At 41.3% G+C, this 27,883-nt stretch overlaps 1 protein-coding gene across 3 annotated transcripts in view; it reads right to left on the bottom strand.

The window, feature by feature from the left end:
* cttnbp2 (cortactin binding protein 2) overlaps positions 1-27,883 on the bottom strand; it is a 156,183-nt gene that overhangs the window by 45,393 nt on the left and 82,907 nt on the right. For all 3 annotated transcript variants that reach the window (XM_055650849.1, XM_055650850.1, XM_055650851.1), the window contains 7 exons: positions 20,758-20,857; positions 16,571-16,721; positions 13,965-14,219; positions 11,993-12,110; positions 7,976-8,242; positions 2,129-2,224; positions 970-1,049 (listed from right to left, as the gene is read on the bottom strand). In XM_055650849.1, the coding sequence (XP_055506824.1) occupies positions 970-1,049; positions 2,129-2,224; positions 7,976-8,242; positions 11,993-12,110; positions 13,965-14,219; positions 16,571-16,721; positions 20,758-20,857 (1,067 nt within the window). The remainder of the gene's footprint in view (positions 1-969; positions 1,050-2,128; positions 2,225-7,975; positions 8,243-11,992; positions 12,111-13,964; positions 14,220-16,570; positions 16,722-20,757; positions 20,858-27,883) is intronic.

The following is a 27,883-nucleotide window of genomic DNA, read 5'->3' as shown; positions in this document are numbered from 1 at the left end:
AACACTGCAGGATACAAATGTTGTCTTCCTTTGGCCCTAAAAATAAATCTAAAGTATCCCCTTCATCTATAGCAATGCCCATCACTCTTAGAAATGCCCTTCATTTCAATCTTAACATCCTTCATTTCACTCTTTACTATTTCTATATTCACCTCTTCTCTAAAATCTGAAACATCAAATGACACATTTTCTTGTCAGGTAACAGAGTCTCCAGCAGATACTATCCATTCTAACCATTATTGAACTGGAAAGGATTAGCTTTGCATCAAATCACTGGAAGCTAATTTTCTACCAAAAACAAGGAACTCGGGTGACTGAATGCTTTCCCTGTAAATTCCTTTTCACCAATGGCTTCCCTTTACATTGGATGACTTGCAAAATATTTGCAAAAGAAAATACTCAATACTAGATTTTACAAAATATATTCTGAAAATGCCTCTGTGAACTCTTTGTGTAGGAGGGAACTGCAGATGCTGGTTTAAGTCAAAGATAGACACATTATGCTGGAGTAACTCAGTGGGACAGGCAGCATCTCTGGAGAGAAGGAATGGGTGACGTTTTGGGTCGAGACCCTTCTTCAGACTGATTTGACACTATTTTACACATCTGATGGCTACACATAATAGTTTTCATCAATGATCTAAAAAAGTTGTCCTTTTTTTATAACTGAGCTTAGCAATTAAAATAGATACTCAAATTAAATTCCATTAATATATTTATCATTATTAGAGCCAGTTTCAATAGAATGGAAACAGGCCCTTTGGCCCAAATCGTTCATGCCAATCAAGATGCCCATCTACATTAGTCCCATCTGCCTGTGTTTGACGCATATTCCTCTAAATATTTCCTATCCATATACCCATATAACTGTCGTGTTAAATTAATAAAAATACACAATTTAATGCTGCATATTAAATACTAAACAAGTATCGAAAAATTCTACGTGCTGTAATATTAATGTACTCTTACCAGCCGGAGGTAGTTCTGAAGTATACAGACAGGAATGAGAGAGGCATAAGCTATGCTATCGAGGAATCCTTCCTGTAAAACTGTTAAAAAAGAACGGATTACTAGTACAAAATGTAAAATCAATGCCTGCACAGTGTGTAAGAGAAGTCCAATAAGGGCAAGAATAAAGAATGACAACATTGGTACCAGGTCAAAAACAACACTGAAGAACTTATGCAGGACATATACAATGGAAACTTTCATTCACAAGTTTTACAGAAACACTGGATGTTCTTTGCAACATTTTCTACGATAAAAGCAAATGGACATAAAAAATGATTTCATGTGTGGTGAGACTAGTCGTCAAGGATTCCCTTGGTACCCACTTTTTATAAAACTCTCATCATGATGAAAGTCTTTACTGGACATTAGAACCCCGATCGGGAGATTCCTAATGAAATTATACCCATATATCAAAAAATACAAATTACATTAAGAAAACAAAACTAGGCTAATATTAATTAAACATGTGTGATTAAAACTTTATGCATTGTGGAGATAGGATATACATTGCTCTAATCAATAAGACACAAGCAAGTGATAATAATTCAATATAATATCAAAGTATTTACTGAATTCCCACAAAACAGATGTTTCTCGATGGATTAAGGGACATCATTTGAGCAGGGTGGATAATATGAACAATAAATGAATACGGTTCTGCTTTAGGAAACCACTAAGGAACACTCAGAAACACAGTTTCTATTTTCACTGTACTGCTGTCGAAAGGTCAAAGGAAATGTGCAATATAATAGGTAGACAAAATTGCTGGAGAGATGCTGCCGCACCTGCTGAGTTTCTCCAGCACTTTTGTCTACCTTCGATTTTCCAGCATCTGCAGTTCCTTCTTGTGCAATATAATGATGCATTTATTGATCTTTCACCTTAACGATATTTGATAACATCCCGTTGGTGTTAAATGTGGTTAAAAAAATGTATAAGAATAATTAATGAGACTAAAGGTGAATCTCTAACTATTGCTCAAAATAGCTTGCTAAACTGAAAGCATTATTAACTGAATAGCTTATTTTTATGCTGAATGTCGATGAATAAAATAGTAAAGAAGTTGGGCAGCATTCATAGTAATTTACAAACACAATAATAGCAGAAGAAATCTGACCATTTAAGAACACTGTGACAATGTTATTTTGGCTCCAGTCTATCAGCGACCATGGAGAGGCCATCAAAATCTGTCCTGGTATCCAAATTTCATCACCTGTGAAAGAAACATGAAATGTTAGCTCGCACTGGCCTGTTTCCTTTCTCATCGTTACTTTTTTGCATATCTTTTATTCGTTGTTTTTTTATCTCTCAACATCATCGTCTATATCTCTCGTTTCCTTTATCCCTAACCAGTCTGAAGAAGGGTCTCGACCCAAATCATTACCTATTCCTTCTCTCCAGAGATGCTGCCTGTCCCGCTGAGTTACTCCAGCTTTTTGACACTATCTTCGGTTTAAACCAGCATCTGCAGTTCCTTCCTACACATGAAATGTTAGGTTGCAGTTTTACAATTCATAAACAGTTTAACCCTCACTTTAACCATCTACCAGTCAACATAGTAAGGGGCCACAGTTTAAGAATAAGGGGTAAGCCATTTAGAATGGAGATGTGGAAATATTTTTTCACAAGAGTTGTGAGTGCGGAATTGTCGGTGGAGGCCGGTTCTCTGGATGCTTTCAAGAGGGAGTTAGATGGAGCTCTTAAAGATAGCGGAGTCAAGGGATATGGGGTGAAGGCAGGAACAGGGTACTGATTGGGGATGATCAGCCATGATCACATTGAATGGCGGTGCTGGCTCGAAGGGCTGAATGTCTATTGTCTAAAACTGCAGCCTGAATGTAACAGCAGCATAAATGCCATCCTATTGCTAGATGTGCGTACGTATATCTCTGTAAGGGCAGATGTAGTTCCATTTTCCCCTAGCCTTCTACACCATTTAATAAAATCATGGTTGATGTTTGTATTCCCACCTACCCGCAGTATGTTTAGCACTCTGCTTATTAGAATCCTTCAATATATGCATTAAAAGCATTGAATAGCTCTGCTTCCATCATTTTCTGAAGAAGTGTTTCAAAAAGTTATGATCTTCTGGCTGAAGAAATAACATTTTATTCCTTCTTGTCTTAAACGGGCAACAAATATGTTTTAAATAATGAGCCCTTGTACTAGATTTGTCCACAAGAGGAAACATCATCTTGAGAGTGACTTGGATTTGGGGCACTGTGTTCCCACAAAAAGCATCCACATGTTCCTCAACCAGAAGCCTTGAATGACCCAGGCAGTCTGTATTCCTCTCAGGACCAGAGATCTTGGGCATTCAAGTCCGGTGATTCAGAGTCATACAAGAAATCCAGATATTACCTTGCTAAGGCCATCAAAAGACTTTCACTTTTAACTGGAGGATGAGGTGGATGTTCGGCAGCTGAAGCAGGGCTTGTAAGGCATCACTTCCTATAATGTGTAACTAAAGTGCAGCAGAACAACATACCCGGATGAGCTCAATGCATTCTACTCATGCTTTGATCGAGAGAACAGGGATTTCAATCTCAGTCACAGAGGCTGACATCAGAAGATCCTTCAGGAGGGTGAACCCTAGGAAAGTATCTGGCCCTGATGGTCACCTGGTTGTGTTCTTAAAACCTGTGCAGACCAACTGCCTGGAGTTTTAGCGGACATCTTCAATGACAATCGATCGATGGCACTAACGTCTGTGGTCATGAGGTGCTTTTGATATTGGTTTTTGCGCATACTTACTCCTACCTCAACAAGCACCTGGACCCACTACAATTTCCCCACCGCCACAACAGGTCAACGGGGATGCGACCCAGCACATTGATGCATGAAGAAAGCTCATCATAAGAAATCTCATCAACACTTCTATTCCTTGAGAATATTCGGAATGTCAACAAATACTCTCTTGAACTTCTACCGGTGTCCAGTAGAGGGCGTATTGACGACTTGCATCAAAGGCCTGGTTTGGCAACTTGAATGCCCAGGAATGAAGTAGATTGAAAAACGTGGTAAACACTGCCAAGTCCATCATGTGTACTGTCCTCCCCACTATCAAAGTGACCTCTGGAGCCTCAAAAAGGCAGCCAGCATCGTCAGAGTCCCACACCACCCTGGCCACACTCTCATTCCACTCCTGCCCACGGGAAGAACATATAAGAACCTGCAAACTGTAACGTCCGAGTTCAGGAGCAGCTTCTTCCCTACAACCATTAGGTTATTACAATCCTCAAATAAGCTCCGAGCTACATTGACTTGGTGGTCATTGTTTTTGTCTTTGTACTTTTAATGTTTGTTTGCTTGTGTTTATATACACTGAACTTATATTTGTTATTTATTGAGGCGTTTACAGAGTACTATCTTCACATATCTGTTGTGGTGCAAGTGAAGGGCCTGTCCCACTTGGGCGTCATTTGTGCAACATCATTTACGCGTTACGACGCACATGTCGTTACGCGCGCGTATGGCGTACATTACACGTGCGTGGTGACATGGGCAGTGATGCACGGTAGCGCGCCGCGCCCCAGGATTTGGGGATTCTCAAAATCCTCGCCGCCACCTGTGTGACGCGCAAATGACACCCAAGTGGGACAGACCCTTAAGAATTTCATTGTTCAGTTTCAGGCCATATGCCAAGAAAACACTGTTGACTCTCGAGATCCGCCCTGCCAATGCCACTCAGGATTTCATATGGTTCAAGCATGCTTCTCTCACGCTCCTAAACGCCAGTCAATACAAAACTATTTGTCCAACCTTTCCTCAAGTTAAGCGACTCATTCTAATCATGAGCCCAGTGGACCTTTTCTGAACCGCCTCCAATGCATTAACATTATTTCTTACATCAAAAGACCAACGCTGAACATTGTGCTCTAGCTGTACAGTTAATAATGTTTTATGCAACTGAACCATATGAACATACAAATGAAGAGAACAAATTGGTCCCTCAAACCCTCCAAGTACAACCTCTCTACATTTGTATTCATTTCCCAAGGCAACAAACAATGACATTCTGGTGGCATTTTAAATTATTTGCTGCATACACTCCAGTTCACCCACGGACACAAAAGGTCCTCGGCTGATGTCATTTCCCTGGCCCTAGACTCATCCCTGGAACACCTGGATAAGAAGGACACCTACATCATTTATCATTACCCTCGATTACATCCAAGGAGCCAAGCAGTCTTTCCAGGTGAGGCAGAGGTTCTCCTGCACCTCCTCCAACCTCATCTAGTGCATCCACTGCTCTAGATGTCAGCTGCTCTACATCAGTGAGACCAAGCGCAGGCTTGGCGATCGCTTCGCCCAACACCTCCGCTCGGTTCGCGTTAACTAACCTGATCTCCCAGTGGCTCAGCACTTCAACTTCCCCCTCCCATTCCGAATCCGACCTTTCTGTCCTGTGCCTCCTCCATGACCAGAGTGAGTCTCACTGCAAATTGGAGGAGCAGCACCTCATATTTCGCTTGGGCAGTTTACACCCCAGCGGTATGAACATTGACTTCTCCAATTTCAGGTAGTCCTTGTTTTCTCCCTCCTTCCACCTATTTTCAGCTCTCCCACAGTCTAATGTCTCCGCCTCTTCATTTCTTCTTGCCGCGCCCCCCCCCCCCCCCCCCACATCAGTCTGAAGAAGGGTCTCGACCCGAAACGTCACCTATTCCTTCGCTCCATAGATGCTGCCTCACTCACTGAGTTTCCCCAGCATTTTTGTCTACTTTCGATTTTTCCAGCATCTGCGGTTCTTCTTAATCATTCATCATACATCTTTCATTCATCATTCACCTTATTCACAGGTTACAGCTTGGGTTTGAATACCATTATCCCAACCAAGCTCATCTCCAAACTCGTGGAACTTGCAGTCAGCACTCCCCTCAGTTTCTGGATCCTTGACTACTGCATCAACAGTCCACAGTCAGTGAGGACAGATAATCCCCTCTACAATAATCCTCAACACTGGTGCCCTCAACGATGCATTCTCAGGTCATAAGGTCAGAAGTGATAGGAGTTAGGCCATTCAGCCCATCAAGTCTACCCTGCCATTCAATCATGGCTGTTCTATCTCTCCCTCCTAACCCCATTCTCCTGCCCTCCCCATAACCCCCGACACCTGAACAAGTCAAGAATCTATCTAACTCTGTCTTAAAAATATCAACTGACTTGTCCTCCACATCCCCTACTAGACTCCTTATACACGTGTGACTGCGCAGGCCAAGACCAATCCAACTCAATTTACAAGTTCGCAGACGACCACCAGTGGGCCGTACATAAAATATTGACAAGACGGAGTACAGGAAGGAGATGAAGAACCTCACAACCTGGGTGCCAAGTCAACAATCTCTCCCTCAATGTTAGTAAGGCAAAGGTGATTGAGATTGACTGTAGTAGAGATGGTTGATAGCTTCAAGATTAGTTTAGTTTAGAGATACTGTATAGAAACAGGCCCTTCGGTCCACCAAATGGAGGCTGACCAGCGATCACCCATTCTATCCTACACGACAAGCGACAATTTACAGAAGCCAATTGACCGACAAATCTGAACATCTTTGGAATGTGGGAGTAAACTGGGGCAGGCACTCAGAGCAAACCCATGCGGCCATAGAGAGAATGTACAAACTGTGTCAGGATCGAACTGGGGTCCCTGGCTCTGTAAGGCAGCAGCTCTCCTGCTGTGCCAGTGTGCCATTCTTAGCGATAAATATCACCAGCAATTTGTCCTGGACCAGCCACATCGAAGCTATGGCCAAGAAAGAAACACTAATGCCTCTATTTCCTTACAAGGCTTAGGAAGTTCAGCATGTTCCCAACACTCACCAATTTCTACAGAGGTGCCGTAGAAAGCATTTTATTGGGATGCATCACAGCATGGTTTGGGAACCATGGTTCCATCCAACACTGCAAGAAATTGCAGAGAATTGTGGAGGTAGCCCAGACCATCACACAAACCAACCTCCCTTCCATTGTTAAAGGAGGAACTGCAGATGTGTCTATCTTCGATTTTCCAGCATCTGCAGTTCCTTCTTAAACATTTTGTCTACTCCATTGCGAAATCTCCTCAAGGTATGCCTACTTTGAAGTTCTCCTCCTCCCTCCGAAGACAGTTTAACGCTCCACCTCTTCCTTTCTTCTCCCCCCCCCCCACCCCCACCCTCACATCAGTCTGAAGAAGGGTTTCGACCAGAAACGTCGCCTATTTCCTTCACTCCATAGATGCTGCCTCACCCGCTGAGTTCCTCCAGCATTTTTGTCTACCTCCCTTCCATTGACTACGTCTATACTTCACGCTGCATCTACAAGATCACCACTATAACCATGGACCAGTATCACCCTGGTCATTGCTTCTCTCCCATCACGCAAGAGGTACATAAATTTGGCAACGCATACCTCCAGATTCAGGGACAGTTTCTTCCCAGTTGTTATCAGGCAACAGATCCACCCCCGCACCAGCGAGAGTGCGATCCTGACCACCCATCTACCTCATTGGAGACCTTTGAACTACCTTTAATCGGACTGCTGCTTTCACCCGTTGCACCCTTTATCTGTACACAGTGAACGACTTGATTGTAATCATGTATAGTCTTTTTTTTCCCTTGCTAGCACACAACAAAAAGCTTTTCACTGTACCTTGGTAGATATAACATTAATAAATTAAACTAAAACTAATATTTTACAAATTGTGCATCCGAGATTCTCGGTTTATTACAGCTGTAATCTCTCACTATTTAGATAATATACTGTCATTTTCTTTTTTCAATAAAATGGACACATTTCACATTTTTACGCATAATATTCTATTTTTTCCTCCCAATCGCGTAACCGATCAATATCCCTATGAGACTGCTCATTACAAACTGGGGTGTTCAGTTAAAAATTGGACAGTTGACCAGTTAATAATAAGTTAGCTTCGAGTTTCTGTGAAATGGTGGCAATTTTTCAGGGGGTGCAGATGAACACATACCTATTTCAACTGCAGATATGTCACTTGAAATAAAGCTGCATTCGGTGTTATTCAGCAAAGTTGAAGCCTCTGGCAATTCCCATCCACGCATCACAGTTTTGTAATGATTCTTCAGTGTCACTGTTACAACTTTGGATAAATCATCCCAGGTAGTCTGTTTGTGGATGATCAAGCTGCCAACTGTAATGTTATTTTCAATATGTTCAGCACTGCTACAAACCTGTTCACTTTGTTTCATAGAAATTTGTAGCAGTACCTTGTGTGCATCTGTAGGACAAAATATATAAGGAAGTAAAAACAATCAATGAATTTATACATTCACATTGGAACACATACACAAAGAGAAATCACTGCATGGGGACAATCACATGGAATTTAAAATTAAAAGGAAAATCTTGACCACGGAAACTGAAATTAAAAGGAAACCCTTGCAGATAACGCGGAGTAAAATCTTTTAAAGCATATTTGCTGCACTGTGGCTTAAAAAAGAGCTTTGTCTAATTAACCAGGGATGTATAATTTAAATAAATATTGTGGTGCATTGCTAACAAATTTTAACTTGCCCATAAAGTAACAACTGGATAAAATGAATCAAAAGTTAGAAAATGATTGGACCACACCATACCAAAGTTATTTTTATAAATCGGATCATTATCAATATTGATGGTAAAATTCACTGACGTGTTAAAAATAGACGAATGTGCCATTTAAAATAATAAACCAGGTGATTGGTTTACCATTTTAAAAATATATATTTTCCTTATTTTTATTCCTCAAGATTATGAATGTTTGGTCCCATGGAATGGAATAACACCATGACCATCCAGTGTTAATGCTGAACATTTGGAATAATGCAAGATGGTGATGCTGCCTTTTATCAAATTCCAACCCTATCATCTCAAACTATAGGAAAGTGAAACTTGTGCAACCCATGGCATTTCCATGCCCCACATAGGGATGACATTTTGTCTACAGTCACATGCATGAAACCCAACTTTGGAAAATCAATTTCATGGTAGACAATAGAACTGTATCTTGGAATTCGAGTCCATACACTATTATGTTGTGTGTTTCATGTAAATGAGCGAGTTGGAGTGTCTATTCTTTAGTTGTTTGGCCAAGTAAGAGTTGACACCAGTGTTATTACTGTGGGCCAATGTAAAAACTATATTGAGGGTGTGTAAGCCATTTCACTTGTTGTGCACAACTATCCATGGAATAGGAAGATGATATTATTCTTGCACTAACAAGTGGATAACACTGTTTGCCATTAAATTCATAAAGTCATACACCATGGAAAGAGGCCCTTCAGCTCAACTCATCCCTGCCAACCAATGTGCCTTCCCGAGTCATTCCACTTGGCCCATATTGTTTTAAAGCTTTCCTATCTATACACCTGTCCAAACATCTTAAATATTGAATTTGTACCCACCTCTATCACATCCTCCACCCATATACTCTGTACAACTCTGTGAGAAAAACCTGCCCCGTTTACATCCTTCCACTCTCACCTTAAAACCTATGCGCTCTAGTTTTGGACTCGCCTATTGTTGGGAAAAAGACGGTGCTCATCACCTTCTCTGTGCTCCTCATGACTTCATGCACCTCTATAAGGTCATACCTCAGCCTCCTTCACTCCAGCGAAAACACTCCCAACCTCCCCAGTCTTCCTTACAACACAAGCCGTCCAGTCCTGCAATGTCCTCCTGAATCTTTTCTGCACCTTCTTGAGTTTAATCACATCAATCTTGCAGTGTGTCAGTACTTCACTTAATATTCCGGGTACATTTTCATTAACTTCTTGTAGAGGTATAACATTATTCTCCAACTCCAAGCACTCGATGCCCTGACCAATGACTGACATGTGGATTTTGTCAAATGAATTCAATAACATTTTAAGTGGATTTGTTTAAAGTGACCAATTTCTGTTCAATACCATTGACATTAATACTGGTTTATTTAACCAGTCATATCTGTGCTCCACATGCAAATCTCACCATTTTTCCCCATTTGTTTTTTAAAAACAGTCTTGTTACTACTCAACTCACAGTAAAAACATTTTCTATTGCAAGCACAAGCAATTGCACACCATATATAAAGATCAAGAGCATCAGCAGTTAATGGCAAGCACTGAGTTCAAGGAAAGACAGGTTAACTTCTGAAAATCCTAAATCAGACAAGCTATTTTAAAAAATATGAACTAAAGAAATTGCATTTCCAAGAAAACATGCAAAGTTCAGCAAAAACCAATAAAATCAGAGTTTCTTAGAGGAAAGAAGTTGCATTGTGGCAAGATTCTCTGGATTGGATTATTATTGTTGTGTCTAATAACTAGGTTTTAAAATCATCTTTAAATAATTGTAATTATAATTACATGCGCACAGGCATTTGCATCCACCTCTAGGAAACATTACGACACATCAAATATAAAAGAAAGCATATCATCACTATCACTACTGTTAATAAAAATCCACAAAACCAAACATGCAAAAGCTCAATTACCAACATGTGCGGATGTCATTTTGTTAGGTGGATCATCCTTTCCAAAATAATAGAAACTGTTTCAATATATTTTGACACAATGCAAATAACAGCAATAAAGTGCAGTGCCAGAATTAACCATTTAAGATCAATGTTTATCATTACTTCATAATATCTCTATACATTATAACATTTTGACAGGCATACTAGAACTTCTTGGGGTTTGAATTTCTGAATGTAAAAAATGTTTATTTACACAATATGCATCAAGGTATGTCCAAAGGTCCTTAGCCATAAAATAATTGTTTATAGCAAAGATCTTATAGCAGAGCAAGATGGGTTACTCTCACGCAAACGTGTAGTCCACTCATGGGCGGATTCATGGAGGATTATAGGACTCATTTTAGCAACCAGTCCCCGCCATCTTGGTCCGCCATCTTGTTCCGCCATCTTGCTTCCGGCCAAAGATCGGATCTTTGTTTCTGCAGCGGGGAGAAGGAGTGAGCGGCCCGGGGCAGCAGGGAAAGGGGTTATGTGGCCCGGGGAGAGGGGGTATGTGGCCCGGGGGGAGGGGGTACGTGGCCCGGGGAGAAGGAGTGAGCGGCCCGGGGAGAGGGCGCGAGCGGCCCGGGGAGAGGGGGTGCGCGGCCCGGGGCAGCGGGAGAGGGTGTGTGGGGCAGGCGAGGGAGGGCCAGGGGGTGTGGGGGGGGGGGGGGGGGGTGCGGGTGGGATAGGGCCTAATGTGTGTGAAGTTGCGGGGAGGTTTACAATGTTTCTTATTTAATGTCCCTTGTCTAGTCTGAAATAAAGTTCATCATTGGATCAGAAGAAATATAATTGTGTGTGTTATATGATTATATACATTTATATCACATTCATGTATGTGTGTTTATAAACATTTTATTCTTTAACAAGAATTAACAGAATTATGAACTAACAGAATTATGAATCTAACCCTATATCACACACAAAAACTTCCCCCGCAATGTCAATTACCCTGCGAGTCGGGTCGGTTCCGGTTACTACAAAATCAACTCAAACACTGCTTGTGAGCCATTTAAAAAGAAATGATTTAAAAAACATTAAAAAAGACAATTACCAGAGTCAAATTTTATTCTTGACAAGAAGTATGAACTGACAGAATTATGAATCTAACCCTATATCACACACACAAACTGTTGCCCCGCAACATTGATTACACTGCGAGTCGGGTCGGGTCAGGTAGGCTCCGGTTACTAAAATGGGCGGGGAAAAATCCCAGGATCCCCTCCGTAGCGTACTACACGTCAGCCCATTGTATTTCGCAGGAGTAGCCCATCTTGCTCTGCTCTAAGATCTTTGGTTTATAGTGAGCTTTCCTTAGTAACTTCAAACGGATTAGCCATTTTATCGCTTACTGATACAAGTTAAAAGCAATCATTATATAAATGCCAAATTATAGTCGGAACACTAAAATTACACAATTTGCTGTGCCAACTTATTACAATTATATTGTAACGTATATTTAACATTTGCTAAATATTCCACTTTACTCACTCCAATTCTCCAGTAGATGTTTACAGTCATCTGTGGCCACATCATGCACAGTTCGTTGACATTTATCTTTCCTATTTGGGTCCAACCCATTATGCCTGCAGAGCACTTCCAGGCAATTCTAGGACAGCAAAAGACAGGAGAAAACAAATCAAGTGAAATAGTGTCATGTCTAGTGGCACACATCAGCCATCTAAACTATTTGTGAAAGTTAGAAGGATGAGGAATCACACATCAACAAAATGATTAACAGCAACAGATGTTGAAACAACTTTGAGCCTACTCCACTGCTCAAATTATGGCTGTTCTCTAACTTGAGTCATCTACCCAAATTAGTTCTGTAAACTCTTATATACTTCCTCTAATTATTTGAAAAGAAAATTGCATTGCGACCTGGATTCAACAATATTTTAAGGGAAGAGAGCGATGTTTCCATAAACAACCTACCTTTATTATTTTGAACGCTATGTTCCATTGATTCGAATTCTCTCACCAGAGGTTATATTTTCCCTTGTCAACTCTGTCAATAACCTTAATCATTTTTAAGTACTTCAATTACACACCCCAATCTTTTACATTTTAGTCAATGCAATGATTCCCTTTTTGATACCTTCTGAAACCTTTCCTTTGAATCTGTGCTTCATCTAATCCATGCAGTGTCCTGACAGAATGTAATACTTGAAGTTGGTTCCTAGTGCTCTATTTAGCTACATCTCTTATCAAGGCTTTTTGGTGACCTGTTCCTGCCAGAATAGAGTACCGGCATCTCTCAAAAGTTAAAAACTAGACTGTTGATTCAATTTACGTTGGTTCAATTTCTGCAACTTAAACCTGTTTATGTTTATTTTGGTTAAACTTTAATGGGTCAAGACCACCACCACGTCCCACTATTCTGTGCATTACAAAAAGCACGAATTGCAAACACTTAAACAGAAAAATGTGCGCTTTTAAATCAGATACTTTATAGATAGAGAGAGTACAGAGGAGATTTACTAGAATATTGCCTGGGTTTCAACAACTAAGTTACAGAGATAGGTTGAATAAGTTAGGTCTTTATTCTCTGGAGTGCAGAAGGTTAAGGGGGACTTGATAGAGGTCTTTAAAATGATGAGAGGGATAGACAGAGTTGATGTGGACAAGCTTTTCCCTTTGAGAATAGGGAAGATTCAAACAAGAGGACATGACTTCAGAATTAAGGGACAGAAGTTTAGGGGTAATATGAGGGGGAACTTCTTTACTCAGAGAGTGGTAGTGGTGTGGAATGAGCTTCCAGTGGAAGTGGTGGAGGCAGGTTCATTGGTATCATTTAAAAATAAATTGGATAGGCATATGGGTGAGAAGGGAATGGAGGTTTATGGTATGAGTGCAGGCAGGTGGGACTAAGGGGGAAAAAAAGTTGTTCGGCACGGAGATGGCCTGTTTCCGTGCTGTAATTGTTATATGGTTATATGGTTATACTTATTTTGTTAAATTGAAAAAGTAATTTACATATGGTTAAAGGTTGCAAATACATGAACTGTTATAAAACAACTAACAATATTGCCAGTTAGTTAATTCCATGCATGAGTTATCTAACATGGAAGAAAACTGGAAGAAAATGTGTGGTCATGTACATAATTACTGAAACGTGAAATGTATGTAGTCTGTGCTTTGTAGCGTGGGTCAGTGGAACTGGAGCACCAGATGACACCATTCCTTGCCCTTCACATTCAGTTAAATTAAGCTGAGCAAAACAGTCCTACTGGCATTACTAACATTTACAGGATTCTGTGAAGGCTTAGGTTTTGTAGTACAAGACTTTGACCCCCAAAACAGTATTTACCCTAATGAGGATAATATACAAATGTAAAAAGGTCTTACAAGATAAAATTACAATCCATGAAATAGGAATAACCTTACAAATGGATGAACAATTTAAAATGTGGGGCTTTGACAAGTCAGCTATATTACAGCAATATAATGTTACAAAACATACCTTAAAACCTTTAGATGCGGCAATATGGGCAGCGGTCCAACCTTCTTTGTCAGCATGGTTGATTAGGTCAGCTGAAACCATATTCTCCGCTCTGAATTTATCACTCCCCCCTGTACAGTCAGGGTCTGTGGAGCTGGACTTGCACTCTGAGTCATCAGCAAACCTTGTGTCCCCAGATACTCGATGATACATGAGAAGCTTCAGGCAATCTATGTGACCAGAATTCACAGCTGCATGAAAGGGAGTCCAGCCATTCTAAAAGGAAAAAAGGAAAGTCGCGACTCAATTTCTGTTACCTGAAGGTCATCCTACTAGGAAACTTCCATTACACATCATAAATTGAAAAGTAAAAACAGATTCTATTCACCAGAGATTAACATCTTACTTTTAAATCTACTTTTTCCCCAATCAAATTAAAATCATATTCTTTAAAGTGTAAAGAGATAAAGATATTTGCAGAATTGACAAATATCAGCAACTAGTGACATAGCTCGCAATGGTAAACATTGCAGCTCAAACAAATACTTTAAAATTACAACACTAATTTTGATAAAGCAAAAAGCACAAAATAATTCTAGTCAGAGGAAAGGGCCCCTAAGCAAGCACCCAATGCTTGGTGCCAGGAGTGTTAATTTACACATTGAATTCTCCAATTTAAAGTAACAAACCCATCCACCCTCACTAATTTCCCAACTCTCTTCCCTGTGCCCCTCCTGAATGCACTCTCACTTCTCCCAATATTCCATCCCCGCCCAGCTTTATCCCTTCCTTTGGCATAACATTTCACTCCTCTTTCCCCTCATCTTGCACCCTTTTGTCTTCTTTTCATCTCTGCCTTTGCCCACATATATGCCAATCGAACCCCCCCCCCCACCCCTTCACTGATACCAACCTATCACTTGCCAAGCTTTGTCCAATTCCCTCCTCTTTACCAGCTTTCTCCCCCTACGACAATCAGTCTGAGGAAGGGTCTCGACCCGAAACATCACCTATCCATGTCCTTCAGAGATGCTCCTTGACCTGCTGAGTTACTCCAGCACTGCGGTTTTTTAAAAAGTAAATCAGCATCTACAGTTCCTTTGTTTTCTGTCAATTTGCTTTACTGGATATGCCCACATCCAGTATATGAATGAATAGAAGAAAATAGTGGCGCATTCTATTAAATTTGTTTCATAAGGTCATAAGAATTAGGCCATTTGGCCCATCAAGTTTACTCCACCATTCAATCATGGCTGATCTATCTACATTGCGTTTCATCGCACCGATGCATGACGGGAATGCCTCCCAGAAAGAACGGCAAAAGTACAGCAGCCATTACTGGTGCCTCTTGAAACCTCCCCATCTCTGATGAAAGCCTATTTATCCTGGAAACATCACACCTCATACATCACCGAGTACAGAGCAGATTGTTAGAGTTACATCTATGCAAAATACAGATGCCACATCTTTTTAGCCCATAACTATGTTTTGATAGGTCAGGAAGGAAGGTAACTACTCCCTTTCAAATGTTAACCATAGCCTCCGTCCGCCCTGTATAAACTGTAATGCCCATCTAAACACATCATCACTTGATGGAAAGCAGAACCTCAGGCTACAACCGTTTCAGGGCAGAGCAATGGATTGCCTAGCTTCTACGGAGAAGTAACAGCTATGAAATATTAATGAATCATTTTGTAACATTAAGATATTTTAATTAAATTCAAATTTGAAACTTTTTATCTCAGTTATTCTAATTTAATCTAATCTAATAATGCAGTGAAATTCAAATTCCCATTAATTATTAAGCAATGGAACTTTAGATTAATAACTTCTGCTAAATGATTTTCAAGAATAAATGCTGGTTTATATATACTTTGTAGACACAAAATGTTGGATAAAAGGAATGGGTGATGCTTCAGGTCAAGACCCTTCAGCCTGAATCATTCTTGATTAGTACAGGTGTCAGAGGTCATGGGGAGAAGGCAGGAGAATGGGGTTAGGAGGGAGAGATAGATCAGCCGATTGAATAGCAGAGGAGACTTGATGGGCCGAATGGCCTAATTCTACGCCTATTCCTTATGACTATCCAGAGATGCTGCCTGTCCCGCTGAGTTACTCCAGCATTTTGTGTCTATCTTCTGTGTAAACCAGCATCTGCAGTTCCTTCCCTCACAGTCTATATAAACTTTGCACATTTCATTTTAAGTTTCCAATCGGAAGTAGATTAATTCTACGATTACTGTGCAGAAAATTACGCAAGAAAAATATTGCAACTCCAAGCAACTTACTTGCTCCTGTTCTGACGTTAAATTCATCGGCTCAACCCAATTTATTTTATTTGGTGATCATGCTTTCAAATAAAATGACTTAAAATATATGGTCATATTAATGCAGAAAGCTTAAATGTCAAATAATACTCAAAAGTAAATGTGACAAAACATTTGAAAAACATTATTTGTATTTCATTTTTAAATAATTGAGATTAAGGAATACCTTTAGAAAGCTGTTGGTAATCATGTGAATTACATGGAGTGAATCTGGAGAATGCATCAACTTTTTACCTTTCAGATGTTCATAATGATAACTGACATCTACAGTATACATGGATTTTCATTTTCAATACTTACAATAGTCATTGTATTATAATCCACTCCAGCTTCCAACAAAATAAGTGTACATTCATCATGTCCATTTATACTTGAAAGATACAGAGGAGTCTGACCATCTTCAGCAGCATAGTTAATGTTTGCACCACAAGCAATAAGCATTTCAGTGCATCTGTTAAGGGAATAAAAACACTTTTCAAAAATGATCAATAGTTATTTGTCTTTCTTTGCTAATGTTTTGACACCAACGCCTTTTGAGTTAGGAAGTGTGGTCCCTTAATAACCATATAACAATTACAGCACGGAAACAGGCCATCTCGACCCTTCTAGTCCGTGCCGAACAAGTAATGATAAATATTGGCTCAATAAAAAAGATTAATGCTTCTGATCGTTCACATAGATTTCAGATTCTGTAAAACTTCATCACAGAGCTTTTCCAGGACTGTTGGCAGAGTGGGAAAAGCTGGAAAAGTACAGATGAAGTTAAAGGGAAAGTGAGTGCGCAGGAGAGGATACCAAAATCTCGAGAATAAGAAATAGGACCGGAAGTTTAAAATGGGATAAGAGTCTATCGTCAGGCAACATGGGGACAATTTTGAGAAGAGGGGCAGTGAATACAGAACTGAAGGTGTTATATCTAAATGAAACAAGATGGCTGAGCTTATAGCGCAGTTAGAAATTGGCAGATACTTTGTTGTGGGCATCGCGGTATTGTGGCAGAAAGAAGATCAGAGCTGGGAGCTGAACATCCAAGGATACATCCTATCAAAAAGACAGGCAGGGGTGGTGGGGTGGCTTTGTTGGTAAGGCATGAAGTAAATCCTTAGCAAGAAATGACATAGTATCAGAAGATGTAGAATCCTTGTGGGTAGAGCTTAAGAAACAGCAATGATGGGAGTTACATACAGGCCTCCGAATAGCAGTCAGGATGTAGGGCACAAATAACATCAAGAAGTAGAAACGGCATGTAAGAAAGACAATGTTACGGTGGGCATGGAGGATTTAATATGTAAGCAGACTGGGAATATCAGGTTGGTACTGGATCCCAAGAGAAGGAATTTGTAGAATGTCTCTGTGATGGCTTTTTAGTGGGTGAGCATTTTAGAAAAAGGCAATTCTGGATTTGGCGTTGTGACATGAACCAGATTTGATAAGGGAGTTGAAAGTGAAGGAACTCCCAAGGATGCAGTGATCATAATATGATATAATTCAACCTGGGATTTTCTGGGAGTAATTAGGAAGGCATAGGATCTTTTCATCCCAAAGAGGAAGAAATATATGAAAGGGAGAATGAGGTGACCATGACTGACAAAGGAAGTCAAAGATAACATGTTTAAGAAGGAACTGCAGATGCTGGAAAATGGAAGGTACACAAAAATGCTGGAGAAACTCAGCGGGTGCAGCAGCAGCATGGAGCGAAGGAAATAGACAACATTTCGGGCCGAAACGTCTGAAGAAGGGTTTTGGCCCGAAACGTTGCCTATTTCCTTCGCTTCATAGATGCTGCTGCGCCCGCTGAGTTTCTCCAGCATTTTTGTGTACCTTCAAAGATAACTTAACAGCTAAAGAGAAGACAAAAAATGACATGGCAAAAATCAGTGGGAAGCTAGAGGATTCAGAAGCTTTTAAAAACCAACAGAAGCCAACTATAAGGAGTTTTTAGGGAAGATAAACTAGCCAATTATATAAAAGAGGACCCCAAAAGTTTTTAGATATTTAAATAATAAAGGAGAGGCAAGAGTGGACATTGGACCGCTGGAAAATGACACTGGAGATGTTGTAATGTGGAATAAAGAAACGGCAGATAAACTGAATAGATTTTTTGCACCAGTCTTCACAATGGAAGACACCAGCAATGTGCCAGAAATTCAAGAGAGTCAGGGGGCACTATTACGAAGGAGAAGCTGCTTGGGAAAACTGAAAGTTCTATAGGTGGATAAGTCACCTGGACCAGGTGGAGCACACCTCAGTGTTCTGAAAGAGGTAGTTGTAGAGATTGAGGAGGCATTAGTGGTGATCCTTCAACAATCACTTGAATCAGGTATTGTCCAGACGACTGGAAAATCACAAATGTAACTCCACTGTTTAAGAAGAGAGCAAGGCAACCAAAAGGGAATTATAGGCAAGTTAGCCTGACTTCTGTAAGATTTTAGAGTCCATTATTAAGGATCAGTTTTCGGGTTATTTGGAGGCACATGATAAAATAGGTCAAAGTCAGCATGGTTCAAAGTTCAAGGGAAATCTTGCCAGCCAAAACAGTTGGAATTCTTTGAGGAAGTAACAAGCAGGAGAGACAAAGGAGATTCAGTGGATGTTGTTTACTTGGATTTTCAGAAAGCCTTTGCAAAGGTGCCGCACGTGAGGCGACTGAACAAGATAGGAGGCCATGGTATAAGATGCAAGGTACTAGCGTGGATAGAAGATTGGCTGGCTGCCAGTGGATGGCTGTCAGTGGCTACTGGAGTTCTACAGGGTTCTGTGTTGGGTTTGCTACTTTGCACGTTATACGTTAATGATCCAGTTGATGGAAATGCTGGCTTTATGGCCAAGTTTGCGGATGATGCAAAGATAGGTGGAGGGGCAAGTAGTGCTGAGGAAGCAGGGAGTCTGCAGACGGACTTGGACAGATTGGGGGAGTGGCCAAAGAAGTAGCAAATGAAATACAGCATAGAAAAGTGTGGAGTCATGCACTTTGGTACAAGGAATAAGGCCATAGATTATTTTCAAAATGGGGAGAGAATTCAGAAATGCAAAGGGGTGTGGGACTGCTGGTGCAGGATCCTACAAAGATTAATTTGCATGTTGAGCAATGGTATGAAAGGTAAATGCAATGCTAGCATTTTGAGGGGACTAGTCAAGTCAAGTCAAATCAAGTCAAGTTTATTTGTCACATACACATACGAGATGTGCAGTGAAATGAAAGTGGCAATGCTCGCATACTTTTGTGCAAAAGACAACCAACCAAACAAACAATAAACACAATCTTAACACACATATACCTTTACATAATAAATAATGGAAGGAAAAACGTTCAAGAATGTAACGCTGAGGAGCTGGTGGGGCTACATTTAGTATAAATTGTGAGCTCCATTTCGGAGGAAGGATGTACAGGCATTGGAGAGGGTCCAGTGGAGGTTTACAAGAATGATCCCAGGGATGACTGCATTAGCATACGAGGAGTATTTGATGGCTCTGGACCTATACCTAGACTGCAGTTTAGAAGGGTGAGAGGGATCTCATTGAAACCTACCAGATAATGAAAGGTCTGGAGAGAGTTGATATGGAGAGAATGTTTCCAGTAGTCTGAGAGTCTACAACTAGAGAGTGGTGAATTTCTGGAATACATTACGACAGATGGCTGTGGAGTCAAAGCAATTGGGTATTTTTAAAGTGAAGATCGATAGGTTCTTGATTAGCAAGGACATCAGAGGTACAGGGGGAAGGCAGGAGAATAGGGCTGAGGGGAAAGAATAGATCAGCCATGATCGAATGACAGAATAAACTTGATGGGCCAAATGGCCCGAATTTTGCTCCTTTGTCATGGGATGGAGTGGAGGAAGAGAGGCAAGGAAGATTAAGCCATCCAAGTCTTTCCTATTTCAACATTACTTCACCAATCAGATTGAATGCAACATTGCCAATCATGATTTCTCATGCGTGAATCTTCAGTTGGGAAGGATGCATATTGAAAGGAAAGATTGTTTGTTATTAACAATATGCAAATGACAGCTGCAATCGCAGAATCGGTTTGACAATCATCAAGATGTAATGATTTTAGCTGTCTAGAATGCAGTGATTGGCAAGCAATTGGCAGCAACTCATGAGATATTGGGGAGATTTTGCCCACCGCTTACTTTTGCTGATTCAGTAGAAATTAAAGTGAAAACGTTATTTTTTCAGCTGACAACTTCAGCTTGTCCTTTTAGGAACAGCTGAGTTGTCCAAACAAATGGCATTGATTATCATGCAGTCATTCACAATCAAATTTTACAAAATGGTTCTGGAATTCATTTACAAGTTTAACTTTGATCATACAAGGAAGCTTAAAGCAACACGTCAGGCAAGGCACTGCCAGTCTGGAACAAGCTCACTGAAATCAGAGTCATAATGGATCCCTACATAAACTTCTTTAATTCTGTACATTGGCTGCAGTAATTTCTAGAAATGGCAGATTTTTGAAGAAGTCACATATAATGTTTACATCTTACCCAGCATGGCCCTCTGCAGCGGCTGCACACAATGGTGTGAATAAATTCTTTCCAACAGCATCAACCTGTGCTCCGGAGTTCAGCAGTAATGTTAAACAATCTACAGGGAAGAAGGTTTGCACATGTATAGTGAACACAGTCGTAACTACTCACAGTTCTGAGATTGGTTACGCATAACAACATGATTCATCATTCTGTAAATAGAATTTTTGTTTTTTTTTTTTCAAATTGGTTCGTGAATTACTGCATAGGAAATTAGCAAACCTGCAGTTTATGTGCAGAAAATGCCAAATGATCGTGTAATTAATGAATGCTGGAGCAAAAAAAAATAATGAACAGACGTTGATGAAATCATAATTGTGAAATAATCACCGCCGTCTTGATCATCAATTAACACAGTGGTGGCGTCTGAAACACGCTACAGGGGTAGTGGTGGAGATAGATATGATAGTCTATACTCTATACTCATGACTGCGTAGCCGGACATAGTGTGAACTCCATCATCAAGTTCGCCGATGACATCACTGTTGTGAGAAGTATCACTGATGGGGACGAGTCAGAGTATAGAAGTGAGATTGACCGATTGACCAAATGGTGCCAGCGCAACAACCTGGCTCTCAACACCAGCAAAACAAAGGAACTGATTGTGGACTTCGGAAGGGGTAGGATGGGGACCCACAGTCCTGTTTATATCAACGGGTCGAAGGTGGAAAGGGTCAAGAACTTCAAATTCCTGGCCGTGCATATTTCCGAAGATCTCTCCTGGTCCCAGAACACTAATGCAATTATAAAAAAAAGCACATCAGCACCTCTACTTCCTGAGAAGATTACAGAGAGTCTGTATGTCAAGGAGGACTCTCTTGAACCTCTACAGGTGCACAGTAGAGAACATGCTGACTGGTTGCATGCGGCTTGGTTTGGCAACTTGAGCGTGGCTGCAAAAAGTTGTAAACACTGCCCAGTCCATCATCGGCTCTAACCTCCCTACCATCGAGGGGATCTATCGCAGTTGCTGCCTCAAAAAGGCTGCCAACATCATCAAGGACCCACACCATCCTGGCCACACACTCATCTCTCCGCTGCCATCTGGTAGAAGGTACAGGAGCCTGAAATCTGCAACATTCAGGTTCAGGAACAGCTTCTTCCCCACAGCCATCAGACTATTAAACACAACTTTGAACTCTGAACTATAACAGCCCATTGCACTTTATCTGTTTATTTATGTATATATATATATATATATATATATAAATAATATATATATATATGTGTGTGTGTGTGTGTGTGTGTATATGTATATATATATTATATATGTGTGTGTATATATATATTCTATGGTATATGAACACACTGATCTGTTCTGTATTATGTTTACATATTCTGTTGTGCTGCAGCAAGCAATAATTTAATTGTCCTACCTGGCACACATGACAATAAACTCTCTTGACTTGACTAGTGGCATTTAAGAGGCTTTTAGACAGGCACGTGGATATGCAGGGAATTCATGTGGATCATGAGGCAAGCTTATCTTGGCATTACGTTCAGCCGCAGCACTGTAGGCCAAAGAGCTGGTTTATGTTATATACTATTCTATATATAATATATATATATATATGGGGGGGGGGGGGGGGGGGGGGGGGGGGGGGGGGGGGGGGGAAGGAGGGGTGGTTTAAGAGGAGAAAGAGGTGGGAGTTCAGATGGGCCCCATTGGAGTAAAGGGGGCAGGGGAAGAAAAGAGCAATTAGCAAACATTGTTGGGGGGTTATTAGTTAGAAATTACCTAAAATTGGAAAATTCAAAGTTTATAGCATTTGGTTGTAAGCTACCCGGGGGAAATATGAAGGGCTGTTCATCCAGTATACGCGTGACTTCACTATGGCAATGGAGGAGGCCCAGGACAGAAAAGCCAATATGAAATCCTGGAATGATTCACTGCGGCCGTAATTACTAACAGTAATATTGAAGTTGAAATTACTGAGTATTAGTAACGTTAAAACCCTTACCATATGGCACCTGAACCCTGCATGTCCCTCTTCACCCCCCCACCACACGGGATAAAGGACAAACTAAATGCCATCGTCACTGATAAACTAGTTCAACGTCAGTACATTAAATCAAAGTCTGTTTCCAGGATACCTTTGGCTAACCAGTTGTGATATCTTAGTGGAAGTAAAATGTTTCACGGTGCACCTGTTAACTGAATAAATTATACATACGGCAATGTTCACCTACAATCATTTTTAGTCCATTTGTTAATAATTGTTAACTTTGCGCTTTGCTAACTTAATAAAATAAGGCAATCTAAGCAGACACATACTTTACCACTTAGGAATCTAGTTAATCCAATAACTTTCAATTTCATCTATCCTGTAGGACATTATTAAAATTCAATCCAAATAATATCAACATTTCTCACATTTTTAGAGCAGTCTATTGCAATCAGAATAAATCATCTATCATTTATTTCTTACTATTTCCTTCCCTAACTGTGAGGAAAATAGGTTTTCACTAAAAACATTTTTTTATATCAATACATAGAATTAAACAATGAAACTAGATATTTCTAAACAACAGATCCCTCTGCAACACACAATACTTTCCATAATGATTTCCTCTCGTCTCGAATTAACTATCGTTAGACAGGAGGAGAGCTGTTCTATAGACAGGCAGTGGGTCTGACTAGACCTGCTGCTCTCTGTACTGGTTAAAGGCCAACATTGCTCTCCACTGATGGAAAGATGTGCTACTGTAAAATTACAAGCTTTGTCTTAATGTAATTCTTCCTCCATTTCACTCTGGCGTCTCCTGTTCCAGCCTCACTGGCTATATCTCCTCCTCTTTGCCCCGCTCCCCCACTCTCAACTCTCCCAAGCTGCGGCAAATCTAAATGACCCAGTTAATTACAAGTTCTGTAAGTATTTCACGTCCTCAAAGCTGCTGCTTAACCCCCTCCATTGAAGAATTAATAATGCCAAAGAGAATTGCACAAATTAATATTCTGATTAAATTTTCCTCCTCCAAGTATAGAACTAAATTGGACTTCTATATTTTTAGTATTAGTCGCAGTCTTCACAAATGTGGCAAACAGCAACAAAAATAACTGACATCATTTAAAACTGACTGCATAATAGTTTAAAATATTTTTTGAAACAGTAAAAAATCAAATAAATAAATCAAATAATTTTAGCACTAATGTGTAGGAAGGAATTGCAGATGCCGGTTTAAATCTAAGATAGACACAAAATGCTGGAGTAACTCAGCGGGACAGGCAGCATCTCTGGAGAGAAGGAATGGGTGACATTTCGGGTTGAGACCCTTCTTCAGACTGGTCTAAAATCTTAAATGTTATCAATAATTTGGGTGCATCGTGGCCAGGAAATTACTTAATGCTGGGAATCGGTGTCAAGTTGGTGACCTCAGCAGGAGACATCGTTACCTCATTTTAAACTTGAGAGCCAGCAGCATTCTGCATCCTATTGACAGGGATCTCTTTAAGGGGAAGTGCACGAGTTTCTATGAGCTGATTTATCTTTCGATGAAGAAAAATGCTAAGCAGAGTTTCCAGAACACATTTGCACCAACACCCACGTCCCTGGGTTCTCCAACACTCTGCTGGAGGTGCTAATGCAAGAGGTGATCTTGAGGAGAGAGCTGCTGTTTCTAACAGATGGCAGGAGAATGCCTTCACTAGTCACACAGCACAATAGTCAAAGGCAGTAAAGCAGGAGCACTGCACCCAGAATCTGGCTGTAATATTTTGAAAGAGCTGCACAGATACTGCCCTTGGAATTGTATTCACAAGGTTTTCCCTGCCTACTTTCATCAATTTCTTCCATAACCCTTTTCTGTTCCAATAGTAATATACTGCACTCAGTACAATCCTAACCCATATCTTCCTAATGCCTAACATAGATGCTAATGAAACACCTTTCATGAACATCTCCGTTATTCTACCAGCAAACATATGTTTGCAACCTCTCACCAGCCCACACGATAACATGTTCTTATTTTACTTGCAGAACTAGCTGGCATACAACAGGGGATGGGAATATGGAGAGTGAAGGGAAGAGGGAAGCATCAAGTAGTCTCTCTCTCCCCACTAACAGAAGTGGCCTTGAAGGATTTTGTGGGCAGGGTCCATTATATCTGCCAAGGCCAGGAGTATTGCTCTACAGGGTTTTGAGCTGTTTCTTACACAGTCTCCCTTTTACACAGATATTAACCCACTTTACCAAATGAGACAAAGTGGCATTGCTGAATATGTAAGTGCTCTTTTAAAATAAAAACATTCGTGGAAGCTGCGAGTCATTTAATTGAAGCCCGCCCGCAGTGCTCACTGGAAAGAGAGCACATCCTTGCAATGCTTATTAAATAATTACAAAATGCAACACTATGATCCCATTTGATATTCAGTCAATTATATCTAACTGGATATTCATTCCTCTATCAGGAAGACTCCTATTTTACAATGGATATTGACAGATACAATAATCTAAAGTTAATCTTAGTTCTGCTTTAATAGGTAAATTTCTAATGTTGGCTTCTCTGGCAAATCAGTTGGAATTTTTTGAGGAAGTAACAAGCTGGATAGACAAAGGAAAGTCAATGTTATTTACTTGGATTTTCAGAAGCCCTCGGATAAGGTGCCACGTGAGGCTGTGAGGCAGGAGCCCTTGGTACAAGCGAGTTTGGTATTCCGAACAACGCAAGGAATCATGGGATTTGTCAAAGGTCACTCACTATAAAGAAAAAGTGAACAAAGCACTGGCTGAATAAACTGTATGTAAATTATTTTCTTTATTCATGATCTATGTGTAAAAATGTATAAAATGTATTTATGTGTAAAAATATATTTAATCTGAGGAACGGGAGTGTGAGGTATCGGGAGAGCAGGGGCACATGGGTGTGGGAGACTGGAGCAGTGGTGGTCAACAGGCCCACAGCCACTGCGGCGAAGAAACGCCGCCACGCCCGGCCAACCGACAGTCCAGAACCAACAGGAACTCTCCTGCAGACACCCGCCCAATAAAAGCTCCTCTCCCATTCCCCAGTCCCTGCCTCCTCTCTTCTGCCATCTATCCCTTTGTGGGAACTACTGCTCAGCGATTCCCGTCGCTGTATCGACTAAGGCCAGAGCTCCGAGTCTGGGGAGAATCGCACCTGTCCTCCCCTGCCGCAGCTCCGGCGGCAAGGAACCAAACGACAGCCACTGGACAAGGCGAGAGGTGTAGCCGACGGTCACCGGCCCACCGTGACGATGCCGAGGGATTCGGGTCCCACTCACTGTGGGGGAGGGCAGGTGAGATTCGGCCTCAGTCGGTGCAGCGACAGGAATCGCTGAGCAGCCGTTCCTGCAAAGGAGTGGCGGTCAAAGGAATAGATGGCAGGAGAGAGGAGGACTGGGGACTGGGGAACGGGAGAGGGGCGTTCTCCCCCCAATCCCCGTGCCGGCTGCAAGTCCAGGGCCGCCACCGGACAGGGACGGGCATGTCCTGCCGCCCTTCTGCATGGACCAATGGAGAAGGGAGAACTAGTGTCGCTAACTCCAGTAGCAATTCAACAGCGCTTGCAGCGCCGGAGACCAGGATTGATCCAATGTTTATCCACAGTGACCTATGACCTGGGCATGCGCAGTCGGAAAACCGAACTCGGTTATTAGAGGCACAGTACTGGCATGGATAGGAGATTGGCCGAATGGCAGAAGACAAACTGTGGGAATAAAGGGGGTATTTTCTGATGAGTTGCCGGGTCTCACGGTGTTCCGCAGGGGTCGGTGTTGGGCCTGTTTTCTTTTCATGTTATATGTCAATTATCTGGATAATGGAATTGATGATTTAGTGGCCAAGTTTGCAGATGATATGTAGATAGGTGGAGGGGCAGGTAGCGTAGAGAAAGCAGGGTCTCTGCAGAAGGACTTGGACAGGTTGGGAGAGTGGGCTGAGTAGAGGCAGATGGAATACAGTGTAGCAATGTGTGGAGTCATGTATTTTGGTAGTAGAAATAAAGTAGATGGGGAGAGCATTCAGAAATCAGAGGTTCAAAGGGACTTGGGAGTGCTGGTGCAAGATTCCCAAAAGGTTCATTTGCAGGTTGAATCGGTAGTAAGGAAGGCAAAAGCAACGTTAACATTCATTTCGAGAGGACTGCGGCTTTGTAAGGCATTGGTCAGACCATATTTGAAATATTGTGAGCAGTTTTGGGCCCCATATCTGAGGAAGGATGTACTGGCATTGGAGAGAGTCCATAGGAGGTTTACGAGAATCATCTAGGGGATAACTGGGTTTACATACGAGGAGCATTTGATGGCACTGGGCTTGTACTCACTGGTATAGAAGGGGGTTCTCATTGAAACATACTGAATAACGAAAAGCTTCGGTAGAATGGATGTGGGGAGGATGTTTCTAGTAGTGGCAGACTAGAGGACCAGAGGGCACAGCCCAGAATAAAAGGATGTACTTTTAGAATGGAGATGAGGAGAAACGTCTTTAGCCAGAGGGTGGTGAATCTGTGGAATGCATTGCCACAGACAGCTGTTGAGCCCAAGTCATTCAGTATTTTTAAAGTGGAGACTGATAGATTCTAGATTAGTAAGGATGTCAAAAGTTGGGGAGAAGGCAGGAAAAAGGTGTTAAAAGGGAAAAATAGGCCGGCCATGAATGAATGGCAGAGTAGACTCGATGGGCTAAATGGCTTCATTTGCTCCTATGTCTCATGATCGAGAATAACTAGTTTGTATTTTTTAAAGGGAATATACTCAAAGCAATAATGATATCCCGTTTAAGAAGGGACTGCAGATGCTGGAAAATCGAAGGTAGACATAAATGCTGGAGAAACTCAGCGGGTGAGGCAGCATCTATGGAGCGAAGGAAATAGGCAACGTTTCGATCCAAAACCGTTCTTCAGACTGATGTGAGAGTGGGCGGAGGATAAGAAGAAGAAAGGAAGAGGTGTAGCCAATGGGCTGAGGGAGAGCTGAGAAGGGGGGGGGGGAGAAAGTAAGGACTACCTCAAATTAGAGGTCAATGTTCATACCGCTGGGGTGCTGCTCCTCCAATTTACGGTGGTCCTCACTCTGGCCATGGAGGAGGCTGAGCACAGAAAGGTCGGATGGGGAATGGGAGGGGGA

The sequence above is a fragment of the Leucoraja erinacea genome, chromosome 19, assembly GCF_028641065.1.
Source record: "Leucoraja erinacea ecotype New England chromosome 19, Leri_hhj_1, whole genome shotgun sequence".
NCBI classification, from domain to species: Eukaryota; Metazoa; Chordata; class Chondrichthyes; order Rajiformes; family Rajidae; genus Leucoraja; species Leucoraja erinaceus.
This window is presented reverse-complemented; position numbering and strand designations above follow the sequence as displayed.